This window comes from Mastacembelus armatus, chromosome 13 (assembly GCF_900324485.2).
Source record: "Mastacembelus armatus chromosome 13, fMasArm1.2, whole genome shotgun sequence".
NCBI classification, from domain to species: Eukaryota; Metazoa; Chordata; class Actinopteri; order Synbranchiformes; family Mastacembelidae; genus Mastacembelus; species Mastacembelus armatus.
Window position 1 is genome coordinate 20,968,999 of NC_046645.1, and position 24,426 is coordinate 20,993,424.

General features: G+C 38.0%; 1 protein-coding gene across 6 annotated transcripts in view; it reads right to left on the bottom strand.

Moving 5' to 3' along the window:
• The window catches only part of cadm2b (cell adhesion molecule 2b), a 124,983-nt gene that overhangs the window by 13,745 nt on the left and 86,812 nt on the right, over nt 1-24,426 (bottom strand). For all 6 annotated transcript variants that reach the window (XM_026299095.1, XM_026299094.1, XM_026299097.1 and 3 more), the window contains 3 exons: nt 11,802-11,951; nt 2,892-3,044; nt 2,018-2,155 (listed from right to left, as the gene is read on the bottom strand). In XM_026299095.1, coding sequence (XP_026154880.1) covers nt 2,018-2,155; nt 2,892-3,044; nt 11,802-11,951 — 441 coding nt within the window. The remainder of the gene's footprint in view (nt 1-2,017; nt 2,156-2,891; nt 3,045-11,801; nt 11,952-24,426) is intronic.

The following is a 24,426-nucleotide window of genomic DNA, read 5'->3' on the forward strand; positions in this document are numbered from 1 at the left end:
CGTCAATGATCTACCACAGAAGAACCAATGGCAAAACATGCTGCTCCCAGCACATACCAACTAAAGAAGGCTTTAAAGCAACACCTACAAAAGACTTGGATCCGGAGCACTGATTGACACTCCTTCTCTTTGACACTTTGACATGGAAATGAAGTTTTTAAGTTGAGCCCTCCAGTCTCTGCTTTGTTCTTTATCCGTCTTTGACTTGGAGATGCATCACACCAGGTCTGTTTGCCCAAGTGACTTAATAAAATTCACTGTACACAAGTAAAACTAATAAAAGAACATCTGTATACAAGACACCAGTTTGGGGCAGACTTGGGGCACATAATATTTTTTTAGAGACATACAATTTAAATTATCAGTCATATCCACAGAACACAGAAGATGGGGTCATGTGCAATATGATGTCATGGCATGAACATTTGTCTTATGTGCATATATAGTGTATATGTTAGGAATATAAAGAGCTTAAAGATTTATTTTGGTATATCTCAAGACACACAAAAACTCTCTTGAGATGGACAGCAAGTCTGGTTTTGATACTGTATGTCAGCTCTCCACTGGCCTTTCAGAAAATCTACGTGCATGTCATTTCAACAAGAAAACTTCATATAGCAGCTTCTCTCCCATCAATCATCATGCCATGTTGGGCAGACACAGGCAGAACCACCAAGAAAAAGCTCTCTGGTGCAAATCTTCAATAAAGAGCAACTGTCACACTGAGTTTCAGCAGCAGGCTCCATTACTTTAAAGAGCTACACACAGCTTACCTCTGCCATCAAATTGAGGAAAAACATTCCATTCCTATTTTTTAATGTTTTGTCTTTTTTATGCTATTTTAAAGCAGAACTAAGACGGTGATAAAAGCTGTAAAAATACAAAGTACAGACCTTCAGACAGTTTGGAAAGAAGTATACAAGAAAGTGGAAGCTTCGAAGACACACTGTGTGAAACCACACAAAACTTCTGGTTTATTGTGATCAGCACACATTACACTGCACCATCTGCTGCCTAATGCATTGTTTCTGTCAGTGCTTTTTTCTGTCTGGGTGAAGATAGTTATGCAGCCTTTCCGAGTTTGCATTCTTGTGCGTTCTTGTGTCCTCCTTGACTTGTTTTACTAATCTAAATCGTTGCTGTTCGAAAAAAATAAAGTACTCAGGGAGAGCCACCTGGGGAAACAATGCATGGTTACATGGCTGACAAGAACAAATGGGAAGCCCAGCAAGATCAGCTCATTACATGCAAACAGCACTGATGTCTGTGTGGAATTTTAACCATCGGATAAATTTACACCTGTATATCTTTTGGACTGAACACAACGCACACAGCTCTGCTTAAAATGTAGGCGTGCAATATTTGTGGCCTTATTCTTAAAATGGCCTCTCACCAAAATACAGATTCTTCAACATGACAAATATGCCATTTAATAATTAGTTAGCTTAATAATGAGTCCATTACTTGATTCTCGAATTCTGAACATTAATTTTCTGCAATCAAGAAAAAGTTTGATATTTTCGGGCTGGAATTTCTAAACTCTCTTTTATTACATTGTAAATTGAACATCTTTGGGTTGGCCCTAGACTTGAGATTCAAATTTCTGATATTCACCTTTAGTGTTGCATGATTGATTTGGGTTTCCATTAATCAACCAGCTAAGTATTACATTACTTGAATGCCACTAATGGTGAGTAATGTTGTGCAGAACTTGCATTGATGAACACATTATAATTAGAATAAGACTAGAAACAAGACTCTCCTATATGTCTTCACCTTGGTCAGGTAGTGAAATGTAGTCCAGCAACACTGGACAGTTTCCAACGACAGCAGCAACACTGGCGGTGAGCCAGGTGAATCATGACATCGCTAAACCCCAACCAGTGGAACAATGAATTATTATGAGCACAAAGAAATACAGGAACTGTATGACTTGACAGTAATGATGTCTCCAAGAGGGTACAGACAATTGTAACAGAGAATGAGGTACTCTGTGAAGTCCACACCACAGGCTTACCTTGGACCTCCTTGTCATTTCGGAACCACCTGATGTTGGCAGCGGGCTTGCTGCCCGATGTGGTACACGTCAATGTGATTACATCCTCCTCCATGGCAGGCTTGGTGAATCCTGTGATCTCCGGTCGTCCTGGTATTCCTGTGGTTCATATAAATATAATTATAAATAACACACTAAAAACACATATAATGTATAAGAAGGTCTGTAGTAACAGTGAGTGACAAACTGTATGCTGCATGCCGCTACAAAACGAATTACTGATAATGATTTACTTTCAGACATCCATGTTTTCTCTCAGTGACAAAATCAAATTTTGCTGTATTTTTTCTTTCAAATCTTGTTTGTTTTTTAACTTAGGGCAATAAATAAATAAAAATGTAGTATCAAAACAATAAAAAACTCCAATAAAAACAAAACAATAGGATTTCTATTTCGATTTTAGTGATTTCTCTAAGCTTATGGCTTTTTTAAATAAATATTTCAAATTTATTAAAAAGTACCCTTCAAAATACACTTCCCTTCAAGATGCCTCACAAAGGTCATCTTAGAGAAATGAGTCTAAATAAATGTACAGTGTGGGAGTTTTCTGCATTTCATTCAATATATGTGTCTGATATAGACGGGTGTAAAAAGAGTGCTATTGAGTTTTTGCCTGGCAGAAAATTAAATGAAGTGATACTGCTACAGTAGCTTGCTTAAATGTCATCCTATATTCTAGTAGGAAAGTGTAAAATGTAATGAAGTTGCAAGTTTTTCCTACAAAGTGAACAACATGCTGTAATTCAAAATGCAGAGGTATTCATGCTGTCAATATGTGAAGCATTAGCCACACATAATTTACCTATGGAGACTGAGCTAAAATGGATGTGCTCACCCAGAACAGTGAGATAGGCCTTGGTGGTCTTGACAGGCATGGTGAAGAGTGAGCAGGTGTACTGGCCCTCGTCTGACAGGCTGACGTCACTGATTCTGATGGTGAGCTCCTGCCATGAAGCTCGCACCAGCTCGATTCTGTGGTCTCTCAGAGCTTTGTAAGAAAGGAGGACATAAAGAATCACAGAGAGCACACAACAAAGGACACAAGTTCACTAATTGGCAAATTCACATTGACTACAGCGATGGTAGTTAACTTGTAGAAATATGTGATTCAGATGACCTTTACCCAAACAAGGCTGAATACACTGTGCTTTCAGTTATTTCAAATTAGATGTCAAATGCAACAAGCACATACTGTTGCCAGTGGATTGAAACATTTTCGTTGCACTTGCATTCAAGGCTGACAGTCAGATTCACAGTCAGTGAATAGACAGAAGGTATCACTGTATGCACCGAAGCATGGCAGCAGTAAAAACATATAGTCCCAGATTACAATATTCATTTAGATAGTTTACATTCGCTTCTATTGCACACATTGACTTACATACACTGTAAGACTTTTAGCAACTGACTCTGTCTGTAACATTTTTCATTTTGAACAGTGATATCAAAACCTTACCAAGACTTCCCAGAGAACTGAATAGCCTACAGTTACAGTGACAATAATTACTTAAACACTGAATGTACTGCACACAAGGGCTCAGCTATAATTCAGTATATTGTTTATTAACCGTTCGCTTAATCATCTTATGATATTGTTCTTCTGATTTTAAAGAAATTGTAATGAAAAACGAGTTAAAGAATGGTACCTGTAGAATGTGCTTTGACATGTTGATCTCAGGTTGAAAAACCAAACAACAAATGCTAATGCTAATAGTAATAAAAAAAATAATTGCAATAAAAAGATTTGTGACTTATTTTATTTTATAGATTAAATAAGACCTTTTCAAGTTTTCTTAAGATACACTCATAAACCTGAACAAACCATGCAACCAAGCTAAAAGGTCACCTTACACCTGTCATCTCTCATGTAATTTCAAATTCAGAATCACTTGCTCCTACAAGTAACCAACCACATAGGGCACAAAGGACAGTGCTTTTCATTGAATAAATTATAGATTCCTAATTCTCAGTCCCTTTAGGCCTTGCCAGCTCTCTGGACACTGTTTGATCTGAAGTAATTTGAACTCCATTTGATTGTACAACACAGGGCGAATCTGGCAAAATGCAGTAGAAGCAGGTTGATTAGAATTTAATCAGCGTGGTCAATGTGAAGTGGCGTCCTATAAGATAAAGAAGACATCTCTATGAAAATCATTAATCACTGGCTCTATTCTCATTTGATTTTAGTGATAAACATACACAGCAGACATGTAACACACAATTAAATTAGACTGGCTGCAATGGTTATTAGATTTACACGGACAGGTCATTATCAACAACGCTGTTCTTCAGCTTCAATTACACCATATCATTTGATGATCATTATCGTGTAATCACACACACTAAAAAGGAAAAAATAAAGATTGGCTATAAAGATACTGATGGCCCTGAGAAGTTTCTTATTACAGACTCTCTGTTATCCAAGAATAAAGAATAGCATAAATAAAAATAATCTCCAAGCCAGAATTAAAATTTAATAACAAGCTGTGCCATCAGAGAACCAGCTTAATATGTGCTTTGGGGCTTAATACAAACATTTGATAGTCTGTAGCAAACTGCATCCTGAAACAAAGCTGCCTCATGTTCTTTGTAGTTAAGCACCCTCACTACAGCGGGAAATATCCAGAGGCTCTGGCAGAAAACAGCAAACCCATTGGTGGCTGGATGCACTGGGGAGGTGATGGGGTCTAAGCAAACATCATACATGATCTCAAAAGATACAGAAGAACAGGCAGAAAGGATAAAAGCTTTGGACAAGATGACATACTGTACTTCCCCTGGCCCATATCTCTTTCTCTCTGCAACACACAGAGAAGGCAAAAAGAACAGACTGATTTTTCTCCTGCTTAACTCCCCGATACACGAAGCGCAAACATCTTGGAGATGCTGATAAATGGTCTGATTGTTTTCTGAGAGGTGCCTCTTGAGAGAAAATGACATCTCTCAGGTAAAATCATATTCCACCCAAAATCTGTAAAAAGGAAAATATTTGCTTTTTGTAGCAGCTCTGATTAGCTTTACATATAACAAATTATTTTAATGTTAATATTTTCAGAAAGAAAAAAGATGAAAAAGTCCACAAAGATTTATTGCTTCCTTGTTGTACCATAGCCACCCCTGAAGTGCCATAGCGGTATGTCTAGTCATATGGATATGCTGTATGGATGGACAACAGGCAATTGAATGATGCTGCAAGAAACCATTAATTTAATCATTAACCATTTGCCATTGGAATCCACTAAAAGAAACGTGAAATCAAGCTGAAAACAGCCACTGTTCACTGAAATGGCACTGTCTGATACTGATAGATGTGGAATATGACTTCAAACAACACACATTACCCAAATGCAGTACCGAGGACCGATAATTTCAAGTGACATTTAAAGTACCAAATGGGCTACACCTCATTTTATCTACTGAACAATACTGCATTACCATCAAAACAGAACTGTATCTAAATGTCAGTATAGTTGAAATTCAGATTCAGCTAGTTTAAATTAGAGACACAGAGAGAAGCGGAGAAACAACTTACAGTTAAACTAAAGATGGACTTGACTGATGCATTTTTGTTAGACAGCCATGGGCCACACAGAGCATGTGGGTCAACGACATATTGATAGAATGAAATGTACAAAGGTTTGAATAACCCAAAGACAAGTGTTATCTATTACTCAAACAGCATATGGCCAGGAAACCACAATACTAGAATCCAGCCCAGGCTAAAGGCCCAGACTGTGGGTAGATCTGTCACAATCAGCCCCAAATGCCAGCAGCTGACAAAGCTTTCGTCCAGGTGCTTTAGGAAATCAATGTGATGAAAAGGTTCATTTCCCCCAAACCCTAGACAGCTCCTACACTGTTCATTGTGCTCAGGTGGAAGCATAAATCTGCACCCTGACCTTGTGTATGCTACAGCCTTGCAGCATGGCAGCTTAATGCGCAGTACATCTCATGTGATCGAGGCCTTACCAAGGCTGTCTCAAATCAGTAAAGCTGACACCCCGGTTCCCCCTAAGGGCAGGGGATACTGTTGTTAAGGCCCTTCGATGCAAATAAATGTCTGCCTTGTTTCTCTGCCAATGCTTTGCAGTACTGACCATATCATTAGAAGAACAATCTAAGGTCTACTGACAAAACTCAGATTCAATTTTAACAACCCATGTCAATTTTGCTGAAGGTTATCTGTGTCCAAGAAACCATTTTAACGTCAATCACCTGTTAAAAGTACTATATTAAGATGCACTGTTTTGTTGTGTAAAAGAAGAGCAGGCTGTCTGACTGGGAGCTAAATTATCTCTGTCCTCAGATAAAACTGGAAGTGTGCACTTATCACATGGCATTCACATCCACACTCCACTGAGCAGCAGACAGATGTTAACCAATGTTTCCAATCCAAAACGATAAAGTATCTCCTGACAGTCCAGATAGAAAAGGACATTTTACATCTCTCCATTAGTCTTGGAAACAAGCCGATGGCTCTTGGGTTCAGCCAAAATATGTTACATCCACAATATCGAGTGTACCCATTTGGCCATTTCTGCATGGCCTGCAATCACTTTAAGCCAGTCCTGGAATGTGAAAGCACTAGCTGTCCTTCAGTGAGAACATAGGGTCCTGGCGCACCCCTCCCTCCTCTCCAGCCAAGGGCTCCACTCTTTGCAATTAGAGTGTGTTTGCTGCTGGCTGTGCTTGCTTAGTAACTGCGTGGGCGATTCTGGACCTGTTCCAGGACTAGTGGTGCAAGCAAGGGGCTCTTTCCCACCACACATGTGGCTGCAATTAAGAGAAGGAAAGGGCCTTGTTCCAGAGGGCCATTGTTACTGCCAGAGCTCTCAGAGATCCCACAGAGCAGATGCTACTCAAATTAGACTCATTTTTAGTGCTTGAGGGAGGAGGAAAGGAAAGAAGGAGGAATTCTCCCGGCAGATAAGCTATGTCCTCTCTTCAAGTGGTGAATAATAAGACTGAATTTATTTTTGTCCATCCATTTTTCAAACTACTGACATAAGCTTTGTTGTACACTATGGGATTTTTTTTTATTATTTGCTTTTGGTTTCTTTTTCTCTAAATTGAATTTTTATTAAAAGAAGGGCCTACACAATACTATAGGTTTACAATTCAGCTTAACCCATTTCAGGGTTTATAAAGACATATTACAGTACAATATATATCAGTGACTTAGCCTCTCCAAAAGGGCTCTAAACTTTTTTTTCCAGGTGGATCTGAAGCTTCCAAAGGGATTTAAATATTCTTCCTTATTTTAGAGAGCTAATATACATTATACAGGAACACAGTATGACACAAAGCTTAGTATAATATATACAAAAGCAGCTCTTCACATTAGTGATAATAGCTGAATGAATAATGCCATAATGGTAGATTCACATTTCAGCAAAGCTGGATGTAACCCAGTATGCTTAAAAGCCCATTAGTCCCTGAAGAAAGACATTAGACGGGATCATCAGGCTTTTTCTACATTCCCTTTCATCATTTTGTTGTCAGTAAAAACAGTAACTGAAAAGTAAGCAAAACACCAAGAAGAAACTTGTGGCTTGTGACCTATAATTTTTTTTGCACTCACTTCAGTATGAGCTAATTAAAAGAACTGTAGGAATAATAACACTAATACTAGTACTAATACTAATATAAATACTAATAATACTACAACCACTACTATTAACAACAACACTCTGAATAAGATCATCAATTTGAAAATGAGGATAGATGTACTCACGTGTCTGTGGTAAGTTGAGGCAAGTGTCCACTATACTCACAACAGTCTCACCATCAAATGTTGTGTATTTACTAGAATGGATGTTTAACTGTGCTTTCATTGGTGCTCACTTCAGTAATTGCATCCTTGGTGATTATCCTTCATTCTCTCAAGCTAATGAATGTTTTAATGCTCACATTAGAGCATTCATTTAGCACATAACAGCATTTTGATTACTACAAGCCAATTAAGATCAATTTTGCTTTGTGACCTTTATGATCCAGGCTGAATACCCCAATTAAATGTCATGAATGATGAACCATAAATTTTTGAGAGATGGAATTAAGATGAGGAAAAGTGATGTACAACTCACCACAGCATGTATATGCTGTATATGTCTCCATATCTCTACTACAAGTACATTCTGTAGTTCAAATGAGCAATTTGTTATCTGCCTTTGACAACCTGCAGTAGCTTCCTATTATTTGCATTATTCATATTCACCATATCTGACAAAAGATTCTGCTTCCATCCTGCATGCCTCCAGGAATGTCATTACCATTCTCAACAGCATCACTACTAGGTTTTATCCTTTTCCCACAGAAGCCAAAAATGAAGTAAATCATAATGAAGACAGCAAAGGACAGCTCTGTTCTCATTTGTCCTGCTCAGTAATAATAACTCATAACCCCGGCAACATATAAAAGGGATAATTCTACAAAAGACATATGGTCCAAATTGATTTCTTCATTGTGGCAACCCACCACAGAGCCGCTCCCTTCATCGGTCCCCACTAATTGGCCTAATATATGAATGATGTGCTGGCCGGACTATTAAGGTGATCCATCTCTGTTGTCTCAGGTCTGTGGTAGCGGTGTGTAGGAATCTGCATGCTGTCCTTTGCCATAGTGTAGTCTGAAGCCTCTGAGGTGGCAACAATCAACCACTACTCAGATATACATAATGGATGAGGAAGAGCATGCCAAGGAGCCAGCTGGCATGATATGAGAAGAGGGCTGTATTCAGCTTTAGACAAATGTGCAGGGACAGTCCATCCCATATGGATCGGCTTCAGGAATCCAGCAAGGTTAACACTCTCTTGGAACTCTGCAAGGTCTGACTGAGCCTCTTATGGGAGAGGATGAGCTAGAGGTCCTTCTTATCGTTTACACCCTCACCAATGATACATTAAGCTATCGAGCTGTCCCCTGCCCACTTTCTCCTTCCTACCTCTAACGATATCTCTTAGTCTCCTTCCACGTTTCTGTGATGAAAACTAACATTGCTGTATAGACAAATCGTATGTCACAACTTTTAGGATGCACTGGTAGGATCATAATCTATCTACCTACCTGAAGTCTTCCAGTGGGTGTATAAACTGTAAAAATGATGCACTAGTGCGATTATGCGATAATTATGACCAATATCTTTTCCTAATTGTATCTAGATAATAGATGCTGTTTTAGAAGGCATTGATAAACAACTTGTTTTGTTATTTCATGGTCATTTTGTCAGCAATTCCATTATTGGCACTCATGCACACATATTATTTGATGCAAAAGATTCACTTTAAACATAGGCTACTCGCTTTTCTCAATGTTTACCTATATATATATGGTATTCTTTGTAAATTCTGGCCAGACAGAGAAAAGTCCCTTTTCTCCTTTGCTACTCTTTGGGGCTTTTTGTATACTCTCATCCTTTGTCAAACTTGAATTAAATTGGAACAAATTATGGCTAGGGCAAAGATCAGATTTTGTCTTACTTTATCCAGCAGCTGTCAAATCCAGTTGATATAACACAGAACTAGCTTTTGTGTTTTTTTTTTTTTTTTTACAGATGTTTGTTCTCTATTCAACTACAGCTGCTCAAAAGGATTTAAAAGGTCATTTTAATACTCTTTTTACTCCCTCACCATTTATATCAAACTCCAAACACATCCAGACAAATGTCCTTATCTTTAATACCAAGCTTGAATAAACGAGAGAGTAAATTTCAAATAATGCCTCACAGGCTGTTTTGTCTAATTTAAGACAGAACAGCAGATGTATTTTTATCATCATTATTTGTATATGTCGAGCATCTGGAGACACACACGAAAATGAGAAGAGAACGTGGAGAAAACTTGCAAGTGCATCAAATCCTATCATACAGCCATGCTGCCATGTGGACAACAGAGAAAAGGGATAGACACAACAGACACTGAATAAAGGGCAGATATAACTAAGCGGATAAAACCAATAAAAATACCAATAATAAATTAACAGTAAGAAAATGCAAAATAGCTGCAGTAATCGAATCTACTGAAAACATTATATGAGCAGCTGTTCATCAGAGGGGGACAACAGTCTGCTTCAAGCTCAGCTAGTCTACAGTTAGTTGTTGGACTGAATAGTAGCAAAAGGTTGAATCTAACATTTTTAATTGGTTCCTGCAAGAAGGCACAACAAAAGAAAGAAGGACAGTTGCAACCCTCAGCCAAGCAATTAACTGGTGATTTGGCACAGCAGAGATTTCTTCCCAGGTGTCCCACCCTCTTCCTCACATAAGGCCTGTGTTTTTCCACGCCTCCCGTTTCTCTTGATGGCCTCACAGGCATCGTATTAGCTGTGCCAATAAAGCTTTTCATTTGGCTGTTTAAAAAGAGATGGAGAGGAAGTGTTCCCACACTTAGCCCTGGCAACCTCTGCTAAGTGGACTACATTCATTTTGTCATCTGTATTGCTAAGGAAAAGGATTCTGTCAGGTAATATAAATGGATTCCAAAGAAGGGCAAAGTGGCTCATGTATATTGTGCTCTCCGGCCCTCCTTACATGTTTATAACAGTAGCATTTTGGACTTACAATTGCATACAGATTATTGTTTGTATTAACAGGAACGTGAACAAAACACAGTTAACTGGCCTTATTTAGGCTGAATGAAATCATGAAAGATAAGACAGAAATGATTCATTATGTGCTGCATCTTTTTAATGTACAAACAGCAGAAGGTAAGGCTGAGAGAGTGTTGAGTTTTAAGAAATTGTTCTGACATTAAAATGCTACATATAAGGCATGTTAGAGAAAACAAACAAAAAACTGATGAAATAAGAATGCTTTTGGCTCAATTAATTTGACTTGAATTCAAATCCTTGGGGAGGATTCACACCATTCACATCTATTGAGGATTCAGTTAACTTTCATTTAATTGTATTTGGAAGTAATTTCAGCTAATAAAACACCTTAGACCTCATTAATAAATTCAATCACTTGCAAGGGAGAAAGTATTTCTTCAAACAAGACTGTGACTCTTATTCTGCTGGTTCACTCTGCCGTCGCTCTATCCCATCAATTGTTATTCAAAGGGAAAGTTCATCTTCCATCACTGAACCAATGATATTGTATTAGCAGTTACAGCATAAATGAAATGGGTAATATGCTGTGAGAAACACTGAAAGATGAACACCCACAACCCTTACAAGACCAATCCACTGTTATACTCCCTTTCACCCCAATTCCAATTTATCAACTCCAGACTTTTGTCACCTTTAAATTGGATTTGGCTGGTGAGAGCACATGGTAATTCATTCTGGCTCGGGCCTTGTTTCACGAGCTTGCAACAGTGTGCTTCCTCTTCAGAGTGACATCCAAACAGCTATACAAATGTAGGGCAACTAAAATGCTAATTAAGCCCAATCATCTCGCAATCCACAGGCGTTGAAGTGTTGTAAACAACACTGCCAGTGTTTTGTGATTACAAAAGTTCAATTCAAAAACATTCTTTTTTTATTCAGTTTGTGCCCTGGGATATCACTGGAGACATAAATTCATTAAAGGTCTGCTTCAACATTATATGTAAAGCATTTCCCTTATCCTGCCTTTGTCGTATATTGAGTAAAATTGAATGCTCAGGGGTAGACAGAGCCAATTTTGTACATTCAAAAATTTGAAAAATTAATGAAGGCTCGTGTAGTAATATAATCCGGCTCAGACATCTTTATCAAATCTCATCATTTTATCATTACAGCTATTATCCCAGGGACTATTACTCACCTTTCTTGTCCCCAAAGAACAGGGTCTGTTGTGCAGGGTTTGACCACTGGAGGGAAGTGTTGTCATTGTAATCCACACGACAGGTCATGTTTGCTGTGCCCCCCTCCACCACCGTCACATTCTGAGTTATGGGGAACTGACCTTGGCTACCTGTGGGATTATGAGAGAGTCTGAGGTCATGGCTGTGACATGAATAGAGTTTGGACTAGTTGTTATTGTCTTTTCCTTGAATTACATTAATGTACCATTCAGACTTGACACCTTTCAAAGTTAATGCCTTGTCATCATATCACCCAGTTACACAAATGCCTTCATTACATCACAGGAAACTAATGTGTCTGATGTAATGAAGGCAGGAAAGATACTTAACGGAAGTCCATTCAACATGTACACCAGCCTTTGACAACTCTTGGAGAAAGAAAACAGTTTTTTTAGGGTGGAAACAATGGTAGGCTTTACTCTCCCAGAGTGCCTTCCTTGCTGCCGTATTGCAGGGCCCTAATTGGTAGCATGGCCTAATTAGAGGTAGTCATGTTCTGCTGTAGAGTCTAGAGCTGCAGCTGGGTGGTAAATTGACACATAATCCCAGCCACTATGGGCCTTCGATCCGAGCGACTGCCTTGCCCTGAAACAGGCGCCCGTCACAGTGTGCAGAAGATATCCAAATGAGGCCTAATCACCCAGCCTTGTTGGATTTTACCTTCTTATTCCACATTTGTACTTGTCGTCTCAGCAAAGTCCCCTAATTACATTTCAGAAGCATTTCTATCCTGCCCGTTTTATTGAACTCTGCAAAGCTTCAGGAACAGATGTCTACAACTAATACTAACAGGGATCTGTGAGAAGACAACATAGAAGCTAATATGATCCTCTTTAAGGATGACAACAACGTAAACAACAACTGTGTAAGGGCTCTTTAGTTCATAGTTGAAGCTGAATGCGCTGTATATGCCTGCGAGTATTTCATTGTGCACAAACTAATCTTTTGTGTATGTTTTCTTTTGATTTCACTGGTATAGTTCCTGAATACAAAGGTGACATTGTCTCTGACTCTCCTAGGTACAGTACACCATAGAGACATTTCAACTAAGGGAGCACCTGCCTGCTTCATTAGTTCAGCTCACACTGGGGAGCAGTGAAGGGTGGGAGAGACAAAGGTGTGTGGACCTTCCTTGACCTTGAGTGTCTCGATGGAAACCATGGTCATTTATAGGTGAAGGTGAAGCAGACTATAAATAGTAATCAGAAAATAATTCCAGCAGTACACATGACTTATCTGCACATCGCACCCAATCACACAATATCACATCAACAAATGCGTCACCATCATGTCATTATTACAATACTTCATATGCAGCCAGATGGGTGTTAGCTAGGTACTCCCACAAAAATGCATGTCATTATGTTAAAAAGGGAAATCAATGCAGATGCACTGTGTGTAGGATACAATGTGGAGGTGTTGTTGTCAGTTCCTGCATAACCTTCAACTTTTTTCTCATACTACATCATCTACCCCATCATCTCTCCAGTATCTTGGCTGTCTCCACTGTACACTGTTAACACTATTTACAGAAATGCTATGAAATGTTGTAATATCAAAACAGTAATAAATATAATGTTCAATCCCTCAGGCTTTACCGTGGTTGAGATAAGTAGAATTTCTGAAATTTATTTCAAATTTTAATTACACCTGCAAGGCCAATAAAGGCTGTTCACATAATAAGAAGTACAGCTGTGCTGTGAGTGTTGTTTTCAAAGAAGTGTCAGTGTAGGTGTGGATGCACTGCAGCTAACTGTGCTTTCACCTAATACATTCATGAAATTCCACTGTCTTGACATTTTGGAGCAGACTTGAGTGTGGCAAATGCTGTCCTTTCTGGTGAAACATAATCCCCAGCACCAGCTACAGTGTATTTTATTTCATTTTATATATTTATATATTTTAGATGGTGATAGGAGAGCTGGCTTTACAGTACAGTACAAAACAATATTCTAGAAAATCACTGAACTGTTACAAGGACACGACACTGTGCTGTGTGACCCTGTGTGCTGACCTTGCTCTAAAGAAGCATATGTTCAGGTGATTGTGACAAGAAGGAATATTCCACATTATGTTTAATTAAAATAAAAGAACATTTTGTGCAATTGTAAAAATGGTAGTGCAGTTTGGTAATTTATGGTTAATGTTTTGTTAAAATCGAGTAATAATTCTAACAATGCAAAACAACATAATAATTACAAAGGGAACAACCAGATAATTTTCTTGTAATTAGCAATGGATTAAAAGCTGTGCGTAGCCAGGGTACACCCACATAGGTGTTGTCACTTATGTTGTCTGATTAGAGTGCTTCTAAAAAGTATGTGGGCATGTGCAGACTGTTTGACATCTGTCTCCGCCTCCTATATGCATTTTATCACAGCAGACATTTTGACATGTCACAGAAGAAAAAGCACAGATGTAAGTAACAAAGCTAGTGCTGTCTGAATTCTGTTTAGCTACTTTAGTGTCATGGTCTTGGAACTTTGCAGGCTGGCTCATGGTCATCCTGCCACAGCTTGGATTACCAACTGAACCACTAGTAATGTTACTAGTTTGTTTGCTATGTAAAAGGCCAGTTAGTTTGTTAAATGCTTTAAGGATGAGGAGGTTACATAGATTTAGTACATACAAGTTCATTACAGCATAACTCAACAACATTACAGCAGAGGCCTGATTAGTTACAAAAGTTAAAAATACTAGCGTGGATGTGCTGAAAGATATCACCACTTTATTATATTATAACTGAGCTCTATATATATATACTATAAATTTCGAAGATACTATTTGATGCGCTTCACAAACAGCAAAACAATGAAAACTATTAAAACAAAGCAGGCAAATTATTTTTAAAAAAAGACATAAGAAACAACAAAATAGTTATTTTCAAACATGAAATGAAATCCACAGCATATCAGATTTGAACACTGCTTATGCACGCTCCATCAGAATTTCAGGATTGTTTTATTGACCTACAAACAAAAGGTAGTACTAAAAAAAAAAAAAACACTTTAACAAACTATGGCTTTAACAGTAAGTAAACTCTAAGCATCATACGTAAGGAAAGATACAATAAAAGCTTCTAGGTGAAAGCAACTTAGTGTAAATTATGATGAGCCATGGCTGTGTTTTCTTGTGAATGCAGTGAAAGGGAACAAACAGTTCTGAGAGAAGTAATAGAGGTATGAAGGCTGTCTGCTTCACTGATGATCCAAGACGACTCAGTGAAGTGCAGGGATGAAATGAGGGATAAACCTTCGGTTTTGCAATATGCCTTAGGGGAGGATAGGCCATCCCTTAAACACAAAGCATATCAGCTCTAGAGGCTAAAAGACTTCAGTATGGCGCTTTGCTGTATCCTTTCTCCAGTGCTTAGATGTATAATGCTGAATGATAGGGAGCTACTTATTTTCAGTCAAGGCCAGCAGCAGGTTGACAACTTGCACATAGTTACAATAGACAACACGCAACCTGCTTGCCATGACAGCCAATAGGTGCGGTGAGGATTGAGTAACCTGAGATATCTTGATGAAAGTAGCTGGTGCCCTCTGAAACATGAATACCATTACTGTTTGCTTTTTTTCATTCTTGCAACTCTCCACCTTTATATCATAAAGAGCTATGGTTAAAAAAAAATCTATATATGATAGGTTACATGAAAGTATCTCAATTGTTCATCTTCCATCTGTCTATTTCCAATCCAGCCTCACTACAACTTGTCAAAAGCAGGAATTACAATTAAGAACATGAAATGATGTTCTGAAAATGAACTAACTTTTAAAATAAAAATTTTAATTCATCAATTAAAACTCAAACATTTTATTGTTTTGTTTTTGTGTGTATGTGTTTTTAATCAAAACATTTCCAACACCAGCCTGCTTATGAGTCTAAGTCTTAAAGCTATAATTGGTCCCTTGGCAGTGCTTTCTCCTTTCACTGTGTTTTTTATGACAGTCACATGGATCTGGAAGCTGCTGTTTTCTCAGTGCTAAAGCAAGGAGCCCACTCCAGTGAAAGCTGAAACTGGCAATATCACCCTGAGCTAGGAGATTATGGTCAACATTAAGGTGGGCCACCAGCACTGTGATCATCAGTCACCATGTCAGCACACACAAGATTAGTCAAGTTTTTTTCTGTGCTTTGCAGTCAGAATGCTGTTGACACGTCCCTCCATGTTAATATTAACTTACATACAGAAGCAAATGACACTGCCTGATGAGTTAAATATTTACTTGCATGAAATTAGCTATAAATGTAAATGGGGTGGGGAAAATAATGTCTTTATAGTAAATACAAACATCTGATGATTAGATTTGAAAGGACAACCAAAGAATCAAATGTCTGCTAAAACACATACTAAATGTAGATATCTACTCCTTTTATCTATAGATTGTGTGGCAGGTGTGGTGCATAAATACAAATACAGATGTTTATAATAGCTGGCTGCTGAGTGTGCTTTAATGAAATAATTTATCTGAAGCAGCCTCTCTTCATGCCGTTATCAGAATGCAGCTTAGTTTGTAGTATATGAATATAAGGATAGAAATCTTTGTCTGTAGTTAAAGGGAGAATTAAGAAGGTTAGCTGATGAACGTGAGCGATTTATCATTATTGATGAGGTGAAAATCTTTTTGTCCCCTTTTGATGTGATACTCAGGAAAATTTATAGGGTTTTAGAAAAGCGGGTCTGAAAAGCATATCATTAGATATGTGTTGCAAATATAATTTCACAGACTCATCTAATGACCACTGATCCAGGGTGTAAGGTGAAAAATACAAGGAACGTAGTGGAGGAAGAATGAGCCATACCACCCCAAAAGCCTTTCAGTTTCAGCTGACTGCACCAAATAATGGAAAGCAGTGCCTTGATGAATGGCTGGAGAGCAGTCAAGCACACCACTGCAGAATAAACTGTAAACTACAGGCAGGATAAAAAGAAAACAAATAACTCACAAAAGGAAAAAAAATAGCTGATACCTCCATTCATTTAAAATAATAACAATTAGCAGTTTTTATATCAAATGAATTCTAGCATTATGAAATTACAAGTTCATTTCTGATGCTTGATTTTACAAGTGCTTCTTTGCAAATAGAGTTGTTGGAGATGCTGCGCTCCCCTCTGCATGCTAACGAGTCATGACTACTTCATTCAGTGTCTGCAGATGACAAAATGCCATAAAAGAACATGTCTCTACAAAACACATATACTATATCTGTACTGATGCTGAATGTCTGGAATGTATTTGTTGACAATACAATATATAGAGTGTGCCTGTATTTTTATTAAATTGGTTAATAATCACATATGACATTTTATTAAGCTGCTACATAACAGGAGTACACACAATGGTTTGCCTCCATAATAAAGAACAAATTGTTGATACAACAATTTAGGTAATACCTACTGAAATAATGTCAAGATGGCTATTTGAAATACGTTTCTACAAATAATAGTAATATAAAAACATAAAGGAAGGAAAGTCTTATATTTTTCTCTTATTGTTTCAGGTAAATATGTCTGTCACATGTCAAGGTATTCCTTTCTCCAAATAGTCTGAGAACTTGTGTAGCACAAAGAAACTCTGAGTTTGTGATTTACAAACCCATGAAATTACTTTTATCTACACAATGTTCCATTTCTGGAAGGTGAATTGAATCTCAGACAGCTATGTATTTCAAATATGTAATTATTTTCATATTTTCTTTTCATTTATGTATAAATGACTGTCAAAACACTTTAAATAAGGGGGTAAAACTGTAAAGCTGAAAAGTGAGTTTGGAAAAGAAAATCATATGGCTTGCATTACTAGGTATTTAAACAGACAAATACTCTTGAGAACATGATAATTAATCACTGCAATTGCTGTGACTTGACAAAATAGTAATTAATTGGTTAACTCTAAACTGTGTGGCCTATTTGCCAGCATACTGAGAGAGAAGGAAGTTGAACATCCACAGTGTATAAATATTCCATTTAATTAAAATGTAAGGCCTCTTGTGGTGTGCATTCCTTGTTGGAGAGAACAAGAAATAATGGAGCTTGCTGTCTCCCATGTGAGACAAATACAGACAGCTCTCTGTTCCAGCTCAGTGTGAAGTTTTGTAAAAGTGTGGCTTATATTTTGTACTCAACATCCTCTCAGATTCTCAGTTTTACTCCTCTTTTTCTTGTGTTGGAATAAGTTGTCGTCGCTGTGCTCTGTCACTTTCTCCACAAGGACCAATAGACACTTTACCACCAGTGACACATCCACCAGTGCATTAGATATTATCCCAACTAAATTCTTCAGAGTTCACTCAGGTTATAACACCAAACACATTCTCTGTTGTAAATACCTCTGGGACTAATGGCTGTGTCACATATTTTACAATCTAGTCCAGCCTCTGGAGAAAGCTAACCTTGACTCAACCTTCCTTAGCAACTAAAGACTTAATAAACTAATTGCTTTTTATCTCCAACATTTTGCACGGAATCATTTCAAAGCAACTCTAGGTGATAACAAATTTGATATTCTGCTGAGATGTTCTCTCTTCTTTTGAACGATTTTCCAAACGTTCCATTAGGTGGCAAACCGGATTAAAAACGTTTGCCTCTCATTTGAAAGGTTTTCTAACCGACTGGCAGAGAGTTCCAGACGTTTAATCTCGGTGGAGCCGTTCACACCTTGGAGGTTGATGAAGTCATGTGGGTTGCCTTCTAGTGTGTCCTTAGGGTCACATGAGTAAAGGTGTGAATAGGTGTTATACTGCCTGGGGAGGGATGTCAGGACTGCACTGTAAGTGGCTGACAAGTTGTGTTGTAGGGCACCTCTCTTTAGTAACGGTTGCTCCAGTTTGACATAAATGGTTTCCTTCATCCCACCTTCCAAACCATCTGTCTTCTCTTGCCATAATGTGTACACAGTTGTCCTCAGAGGAGTGTCCCGGTCCTTAAGAGGCAGGTGGACTGCTGTGTTGGCCTGTGGCGTCAGCTTTTCTTACTGCACTGAGCTGTATGCACTACATTGTTCTGTTTGTGTCTGGGTCTTTTATCCTTAGGGTGGACAAGCTTTTGCCTGTTGCCCGTTGAGTCTGAAATGCACAGGGATGTTGTGCTGTTGATACTCCTGAGTTTTCTAGATACTCAGCAACATAAAGCAACATATGGAATGACAGTGTTGCTCTGTTTGAATTTTTCTCCTCTGTTGTAGTAGTGCTGTATTTTTGTAGTTTTGACAATACCCAATTAGAGCACTCACATGTTTTTAAAGCTTGCATGTTCTCCAACTGCTGGTGTAGCATTCTAATAACTCCCAGCTTGTGCTCCAGTGGATGTTGAGCATCAAAGAGTAACTATTGATCTATGTGTGTGAGTTTTGCGTATACCTTGATGTTAAGGATTCAGTCTTCTTCAGTGTGTACTGCACTGTCTACAAAGGCCAGACTATTTCCTGTGACATTCCTCCATGCAAACTTAACATTGCATTGATATATTCTCTGAAGACTTCAACCTCCTGTGCATGAACTTTGACCTAGGTGACATCCACACACCTAGACCAGTGGCTCCTTCACAGGAACTGCAGTGCTCTGCTCTCTGCTCCTTCTCTGTACAAGTTGGTGAACCCATGTCACAGCCATGCCTCTGTCTGTAGAAGCCCCTGTTATATTTTAAATAAGTGGTAGTCAGGCAGAGGTCTAGCAGTTTCAAATGCAGTTTGGGCTAGGGTTGGTTCTGCCCAGTGATATTTACTAAAAAGTATCATACATGCATTTATATATTATTACTGTCATACTCTCAAAACACTCATTACATCATGACATCCTGTAAAGTTTTGACAAAGACTAAATGATCTCTACCAATTTTGGCAACCATTCATTCTTTTAACTGACATCAAGATTTTATTGATAACTTTTATAGCTTGTCAAGGCATTGCCCTCAGCTATGTCTCTGACCTTTTGGGCCCTCATGAGTCAGAATGCAGCTTTAACACCACAGGCAGGTCTCTTGGCAGTTGCTAAGTCTAGGCTCAAGATGAAAGATGACTGGATTTCACTGACAGGACACCTAGGCTGTGAAATGTCCTGCCAGCCAAGCTCAGACTGCTGTATCAGTATCCTTTAAAATCACTTTTAAAATCTACTCTGAGCAAAAAGGCCTCTTCAAATTCATGTTGCCATTGTTTTAATTGCTTGTTTGACAGGTACTTTTCAACTTCTGTTGGCAAAAATAGTGGTAATTGCATCATTAGCAATATTTTTGGAGAACTACTTAAATCTTTTTACCACATAATACTTTTATAATCACTATTGCTACAGTAATAGACACACCTCTCAGTATATCACCTTCATTATGGTTGAAAACATGTCTTTCTTTTAAAGTTGTTTCAGTATTCCTCTGGACTGAAGAGCTAACATTTCTGTTAGCACAAGCACTTGCTTCTTTTTTTGGGGTATGAAAGTAGGCTGTTGCAGGGCACATATTGGCTTGGTGGTTAGCACTGTTGCCTCAGCAAGAAGGTTCCTAGTTGGAAACCCATCAGGGGCCTTTTTGTGTGGAGTTTGCATGTTCTCCCTGTGCTTGCATGGGTTTTCTCCAGGTACTCTGGTTTCCTCCCACAGTCCAAAAACATGTATGTCAGGTTGATTGGTGACTCTAAATTGCCCATAGGAGTGAGTGTGAGTGTGTGAGGTTGTTTGTCTCTATGTGGCCCTGTGATGGACTGGGGACCTGTCCAGGGTGGACCCCTGCCTTTCACCCAAAGAGAGCTGGGATAGGCTCCAGCAGATCCCTGGGACCCTGGTTAGGAATAAGCAGGTATAGAAAATGGATGGATGGATGGATGGATGGATGGATGGAAGTAGGCTGTTGTGATGTGACACATTACTTTTGTACTTATGTATACATTACTTTTGTACTTATGTACACATTACTTTTGTACTTATGTATACATTACTTTTGTACTTATGTACACATTACTTTTGTACTTATGTATACATTACTTTTGTACTTATGTACACATTACTTTTGTACTTATGTACTGCATGTAAATACATTTAGTTACTGTAGGTGGTTTGTAAATATAGCTATTGCATTTTTTGTAGTTTTGTTCCCATATTTTTATATTTTATGGTCTAAAATATATAAAAGCAACACTTAGAGAGATTCTGTTTTACATCACTATCTCACCTGAGAAGATGGTTAAGATATATCACCTGATATGAACTTTCTAGGTCAAGTACAGATGTATTTTGCTGTACAGCACTCTTTTGTTTCTTTGAACTTCTCAATTACTCGCTGACATGGAATTAAAAAATGAACAAACGTAGATCCCCTGAGCCCTACACTTTGATTCAACATCATTAGTAGGGTACTGTCAGACAAGTGTGGTACCACAAAGCTAGGCTGGAATCAAGAGTGACAGTGTCAGTTACCTATTTTAAAGACTGCTAAGAGGACTATTTTTTCTAGCTTTATGTTAGTATTTTTAAAAAAAAACCTACTGTCATTTGTGTGATTTTGTTCTTATGGAAATGAAAACCCTCTAAAGAGCTGGGTGATTCATGGGAGGTAAGGATAATCTATAGATTTTCTAGGTCTACAAGGTCAAATTTAAGCAAAAAAAAAAAGAAAACTGAATAGTTCTCTCAAGTTGAACAGCAGCTCAGAAAGACTCTAATCAGGCCTGAGAGTGTCTGTCTCAGGCTGTCCAGATAATGGCTGCCTGCCACATGATTCTTCACAGTTGTATTGATATTATCTCTTAGTATAGCATTTATGTGGTCTTCCTGCCAGAAGTAACAACATCCCTCCCTGTAAGGGAATGGAGTGGATTAGATTAATGCTGACCCTTCTGTGGAGGACTACTAAAATGAATACACACAACCATCTCCTCTAAAACACTTAAAGCAGCTTACACTATAATTCATGAAATCTATTATATTAAGCCATCTCTACTCTACTAATCCATTAAAACGATGCCCATTTTGATAAAATTAATTCTCATATTTTAATAAGTAAATTACTAGATTAATAATAAAATAATGATGATCACAATAATAATGACTGTGTGTTATATTAGCTATATTTAGCTTCCTCTATTAATGGCAGCTCTGCATCTAGTTTGTCTACTTGTCAGAAACAAACAGCAGACCTGAATTTCTCAGCACATTAATATTCTATACTGTATGTTACTTTGAGTGCACCAACACTCTCTTTGAAGCATATCATGTAAACAACATGTTCCAGTCACTAGAGTCCAAATTCCAAAAAATTCAGGCTAGGTGTTGGCAGCATTAGGCAGAGTACTAATGCATGCAAAGCCATTATGCAATTACGGTCTGTTACAATATTAAATGGTCTGCAGATTGAACAGCTTTGTTACTAGCTCTTGCAAGTTGCTTATTTATCTGGGGGCAAATATATATGACAATGTATGTGTTTAATTTATGAAAAAACAGATAATAAGATATAAATATCTTCTAATCAAGTTAGCCTGCCCTGAAAACTGCATTTCAGCTATAACAGTTGTACAATATGTAATCTAATTATATATGCAGAGAGCCATATGGAATATAGGAAGATGATGCACAAGAACATGATGAATGTGACCACATCTGTCATTTAAATGACGTCTGGATATGTTTTGTTTGTAGACATTTTCACTAAATACCATCAACCCTCCTACAGTGACCTTTTCTGAGCCTTAAAAAATAAAACATATTCCATGTAATGTATTTCTATAATGACTGAAAGGTCAGTTATGTCACCAAAAATATATTTACACTGACAGTGTAACGTAAGCCCTATTGGTTCAACATCAACATGGATGGTTCATATGTTTATGCAAAACCTGCTGATCTGAGACACTCAATAAACTGTTCCATTTTAAAAGCTATCAGCCAGGTTAAACAGGGGAATTTAACCAACTACATATAGGCAACAGCTAATTAGCACTAAATCTAGATCTGATCTATTAACTGAAGCTAATCAGTAAATTACCTGTCTAAAATGATGAATGCTTAAATACGGTACGATACTAGTTGGAACACAGTCTGCTTTAAATAATGTCACAATTTAAAATTAACAGAGAACGTTTGGACTCTTTCTATACAGCCCTTCCAAAATGCAATTTCTTCAGTCATAGAAAATCCATACATAATTATGGTAAAAGCAAAGGCTGTGATTCCTTTTGTCCAGATTAGTCATGTACCTCATGTGACTCTCTTTCGCACCTCATCTATATCTGGCAATAAATTGCAAATGCAAAAAGGATAAAGAGCACAATATATATGTGCAGATCATTCATGAACACAAAAGATTCAGCTACAAGCCACAACTGTTTTTTTGCTAAATCAAATCTGAATCTTCCCTGATTTCCCTCATTAAATGTGTTTGTGAGCAACCTTATCAAGACACATTTGTATATTGTTTATCTGCACAGGGGTTACAGTGTTTTTCTGCAATGCTTCCATCAGCTGATCACACAGGCACAATGTTGTGATGGCCCACAACTACAAAAACACTGTATCTGCTGTTTATCATATTCATAGCATTGATGGCAGTGTTAGCATGAGCTCAAATGATGAGTAGTTACAGAGCCTGATGAAGCCAAGAATGAGCAGTCAGTCAGCTATACTCTTTATAAAAAAGGTCATTTGGTGCCTGTTACTGAGTAGCACCTGAGCAAAAGTAAACCTTGCTGAACTCAGAGGTGGTACTGTGCACCACCTTCCCCTGTGATCTGCCACAGTGGGGGGGACCAAAGGGGTGGACAATCTGCAGAACAGGTAATAAATATTCTTGCTGGTGTTTTTTTTTTTCTGTACAAAAAAATAGGAAAGTGAACCAGCTTCAGAAACGGTGGTCAGAAATATTGTACTGTGTCTCGGTTCAACAGGAAATTAAACCTCACTTTGGAATAGGGATGTTTTTGTCAAATGCTGGTACTTGTGAGCATTTTGCTACACACCATGTAGAAAGTATACTGTCAAACTAAGTAAAAACCTGCGACAACAACATGAAATACTAATAGTGATCAACCCAACTCTAATTGACTTCTTAGGAGAACATTAAATTGTACATAATGAGGCACATTATTTACAATAAACTTTAAGTATGGATTTTCTTTAAAATGTTGAACGGCCACAAGGTCGGACTGAAAAAAACTAAGTACCATACACAGGATATGGGGCAGACAGAGACGGGGGTAGGAAGACCTGCAACACAGGTTGGCAGCCAGACCTGAACCATCAATGATGCAAATTGTGCTTTCACACATGGAGCACCCTCCGTAGCCACTAACCTAGCACACTATTTTGTGAGATAAATGCAGTCACCTTCGATCAACGCAAAGCCTACTGAATAACATGGTATCACGTCACACTGAGAATTCTCGCCCTGTCCTCTTTAAAAGTAACATGACCTCTATCAGTAACACTTTATCTGAAATGCTGTTAAATTCACATTCAAACTGCCTGAATATGCCATTCATAGGGGTTCCATAACACAACTGTAAAAACAACATTTACTATTTCAACTCTGGGTTTTACCTCTGTCACATGCTTTACTATTGCTACAATTGTTTTGAGCAGGAAAGTTACAAGTTGCCT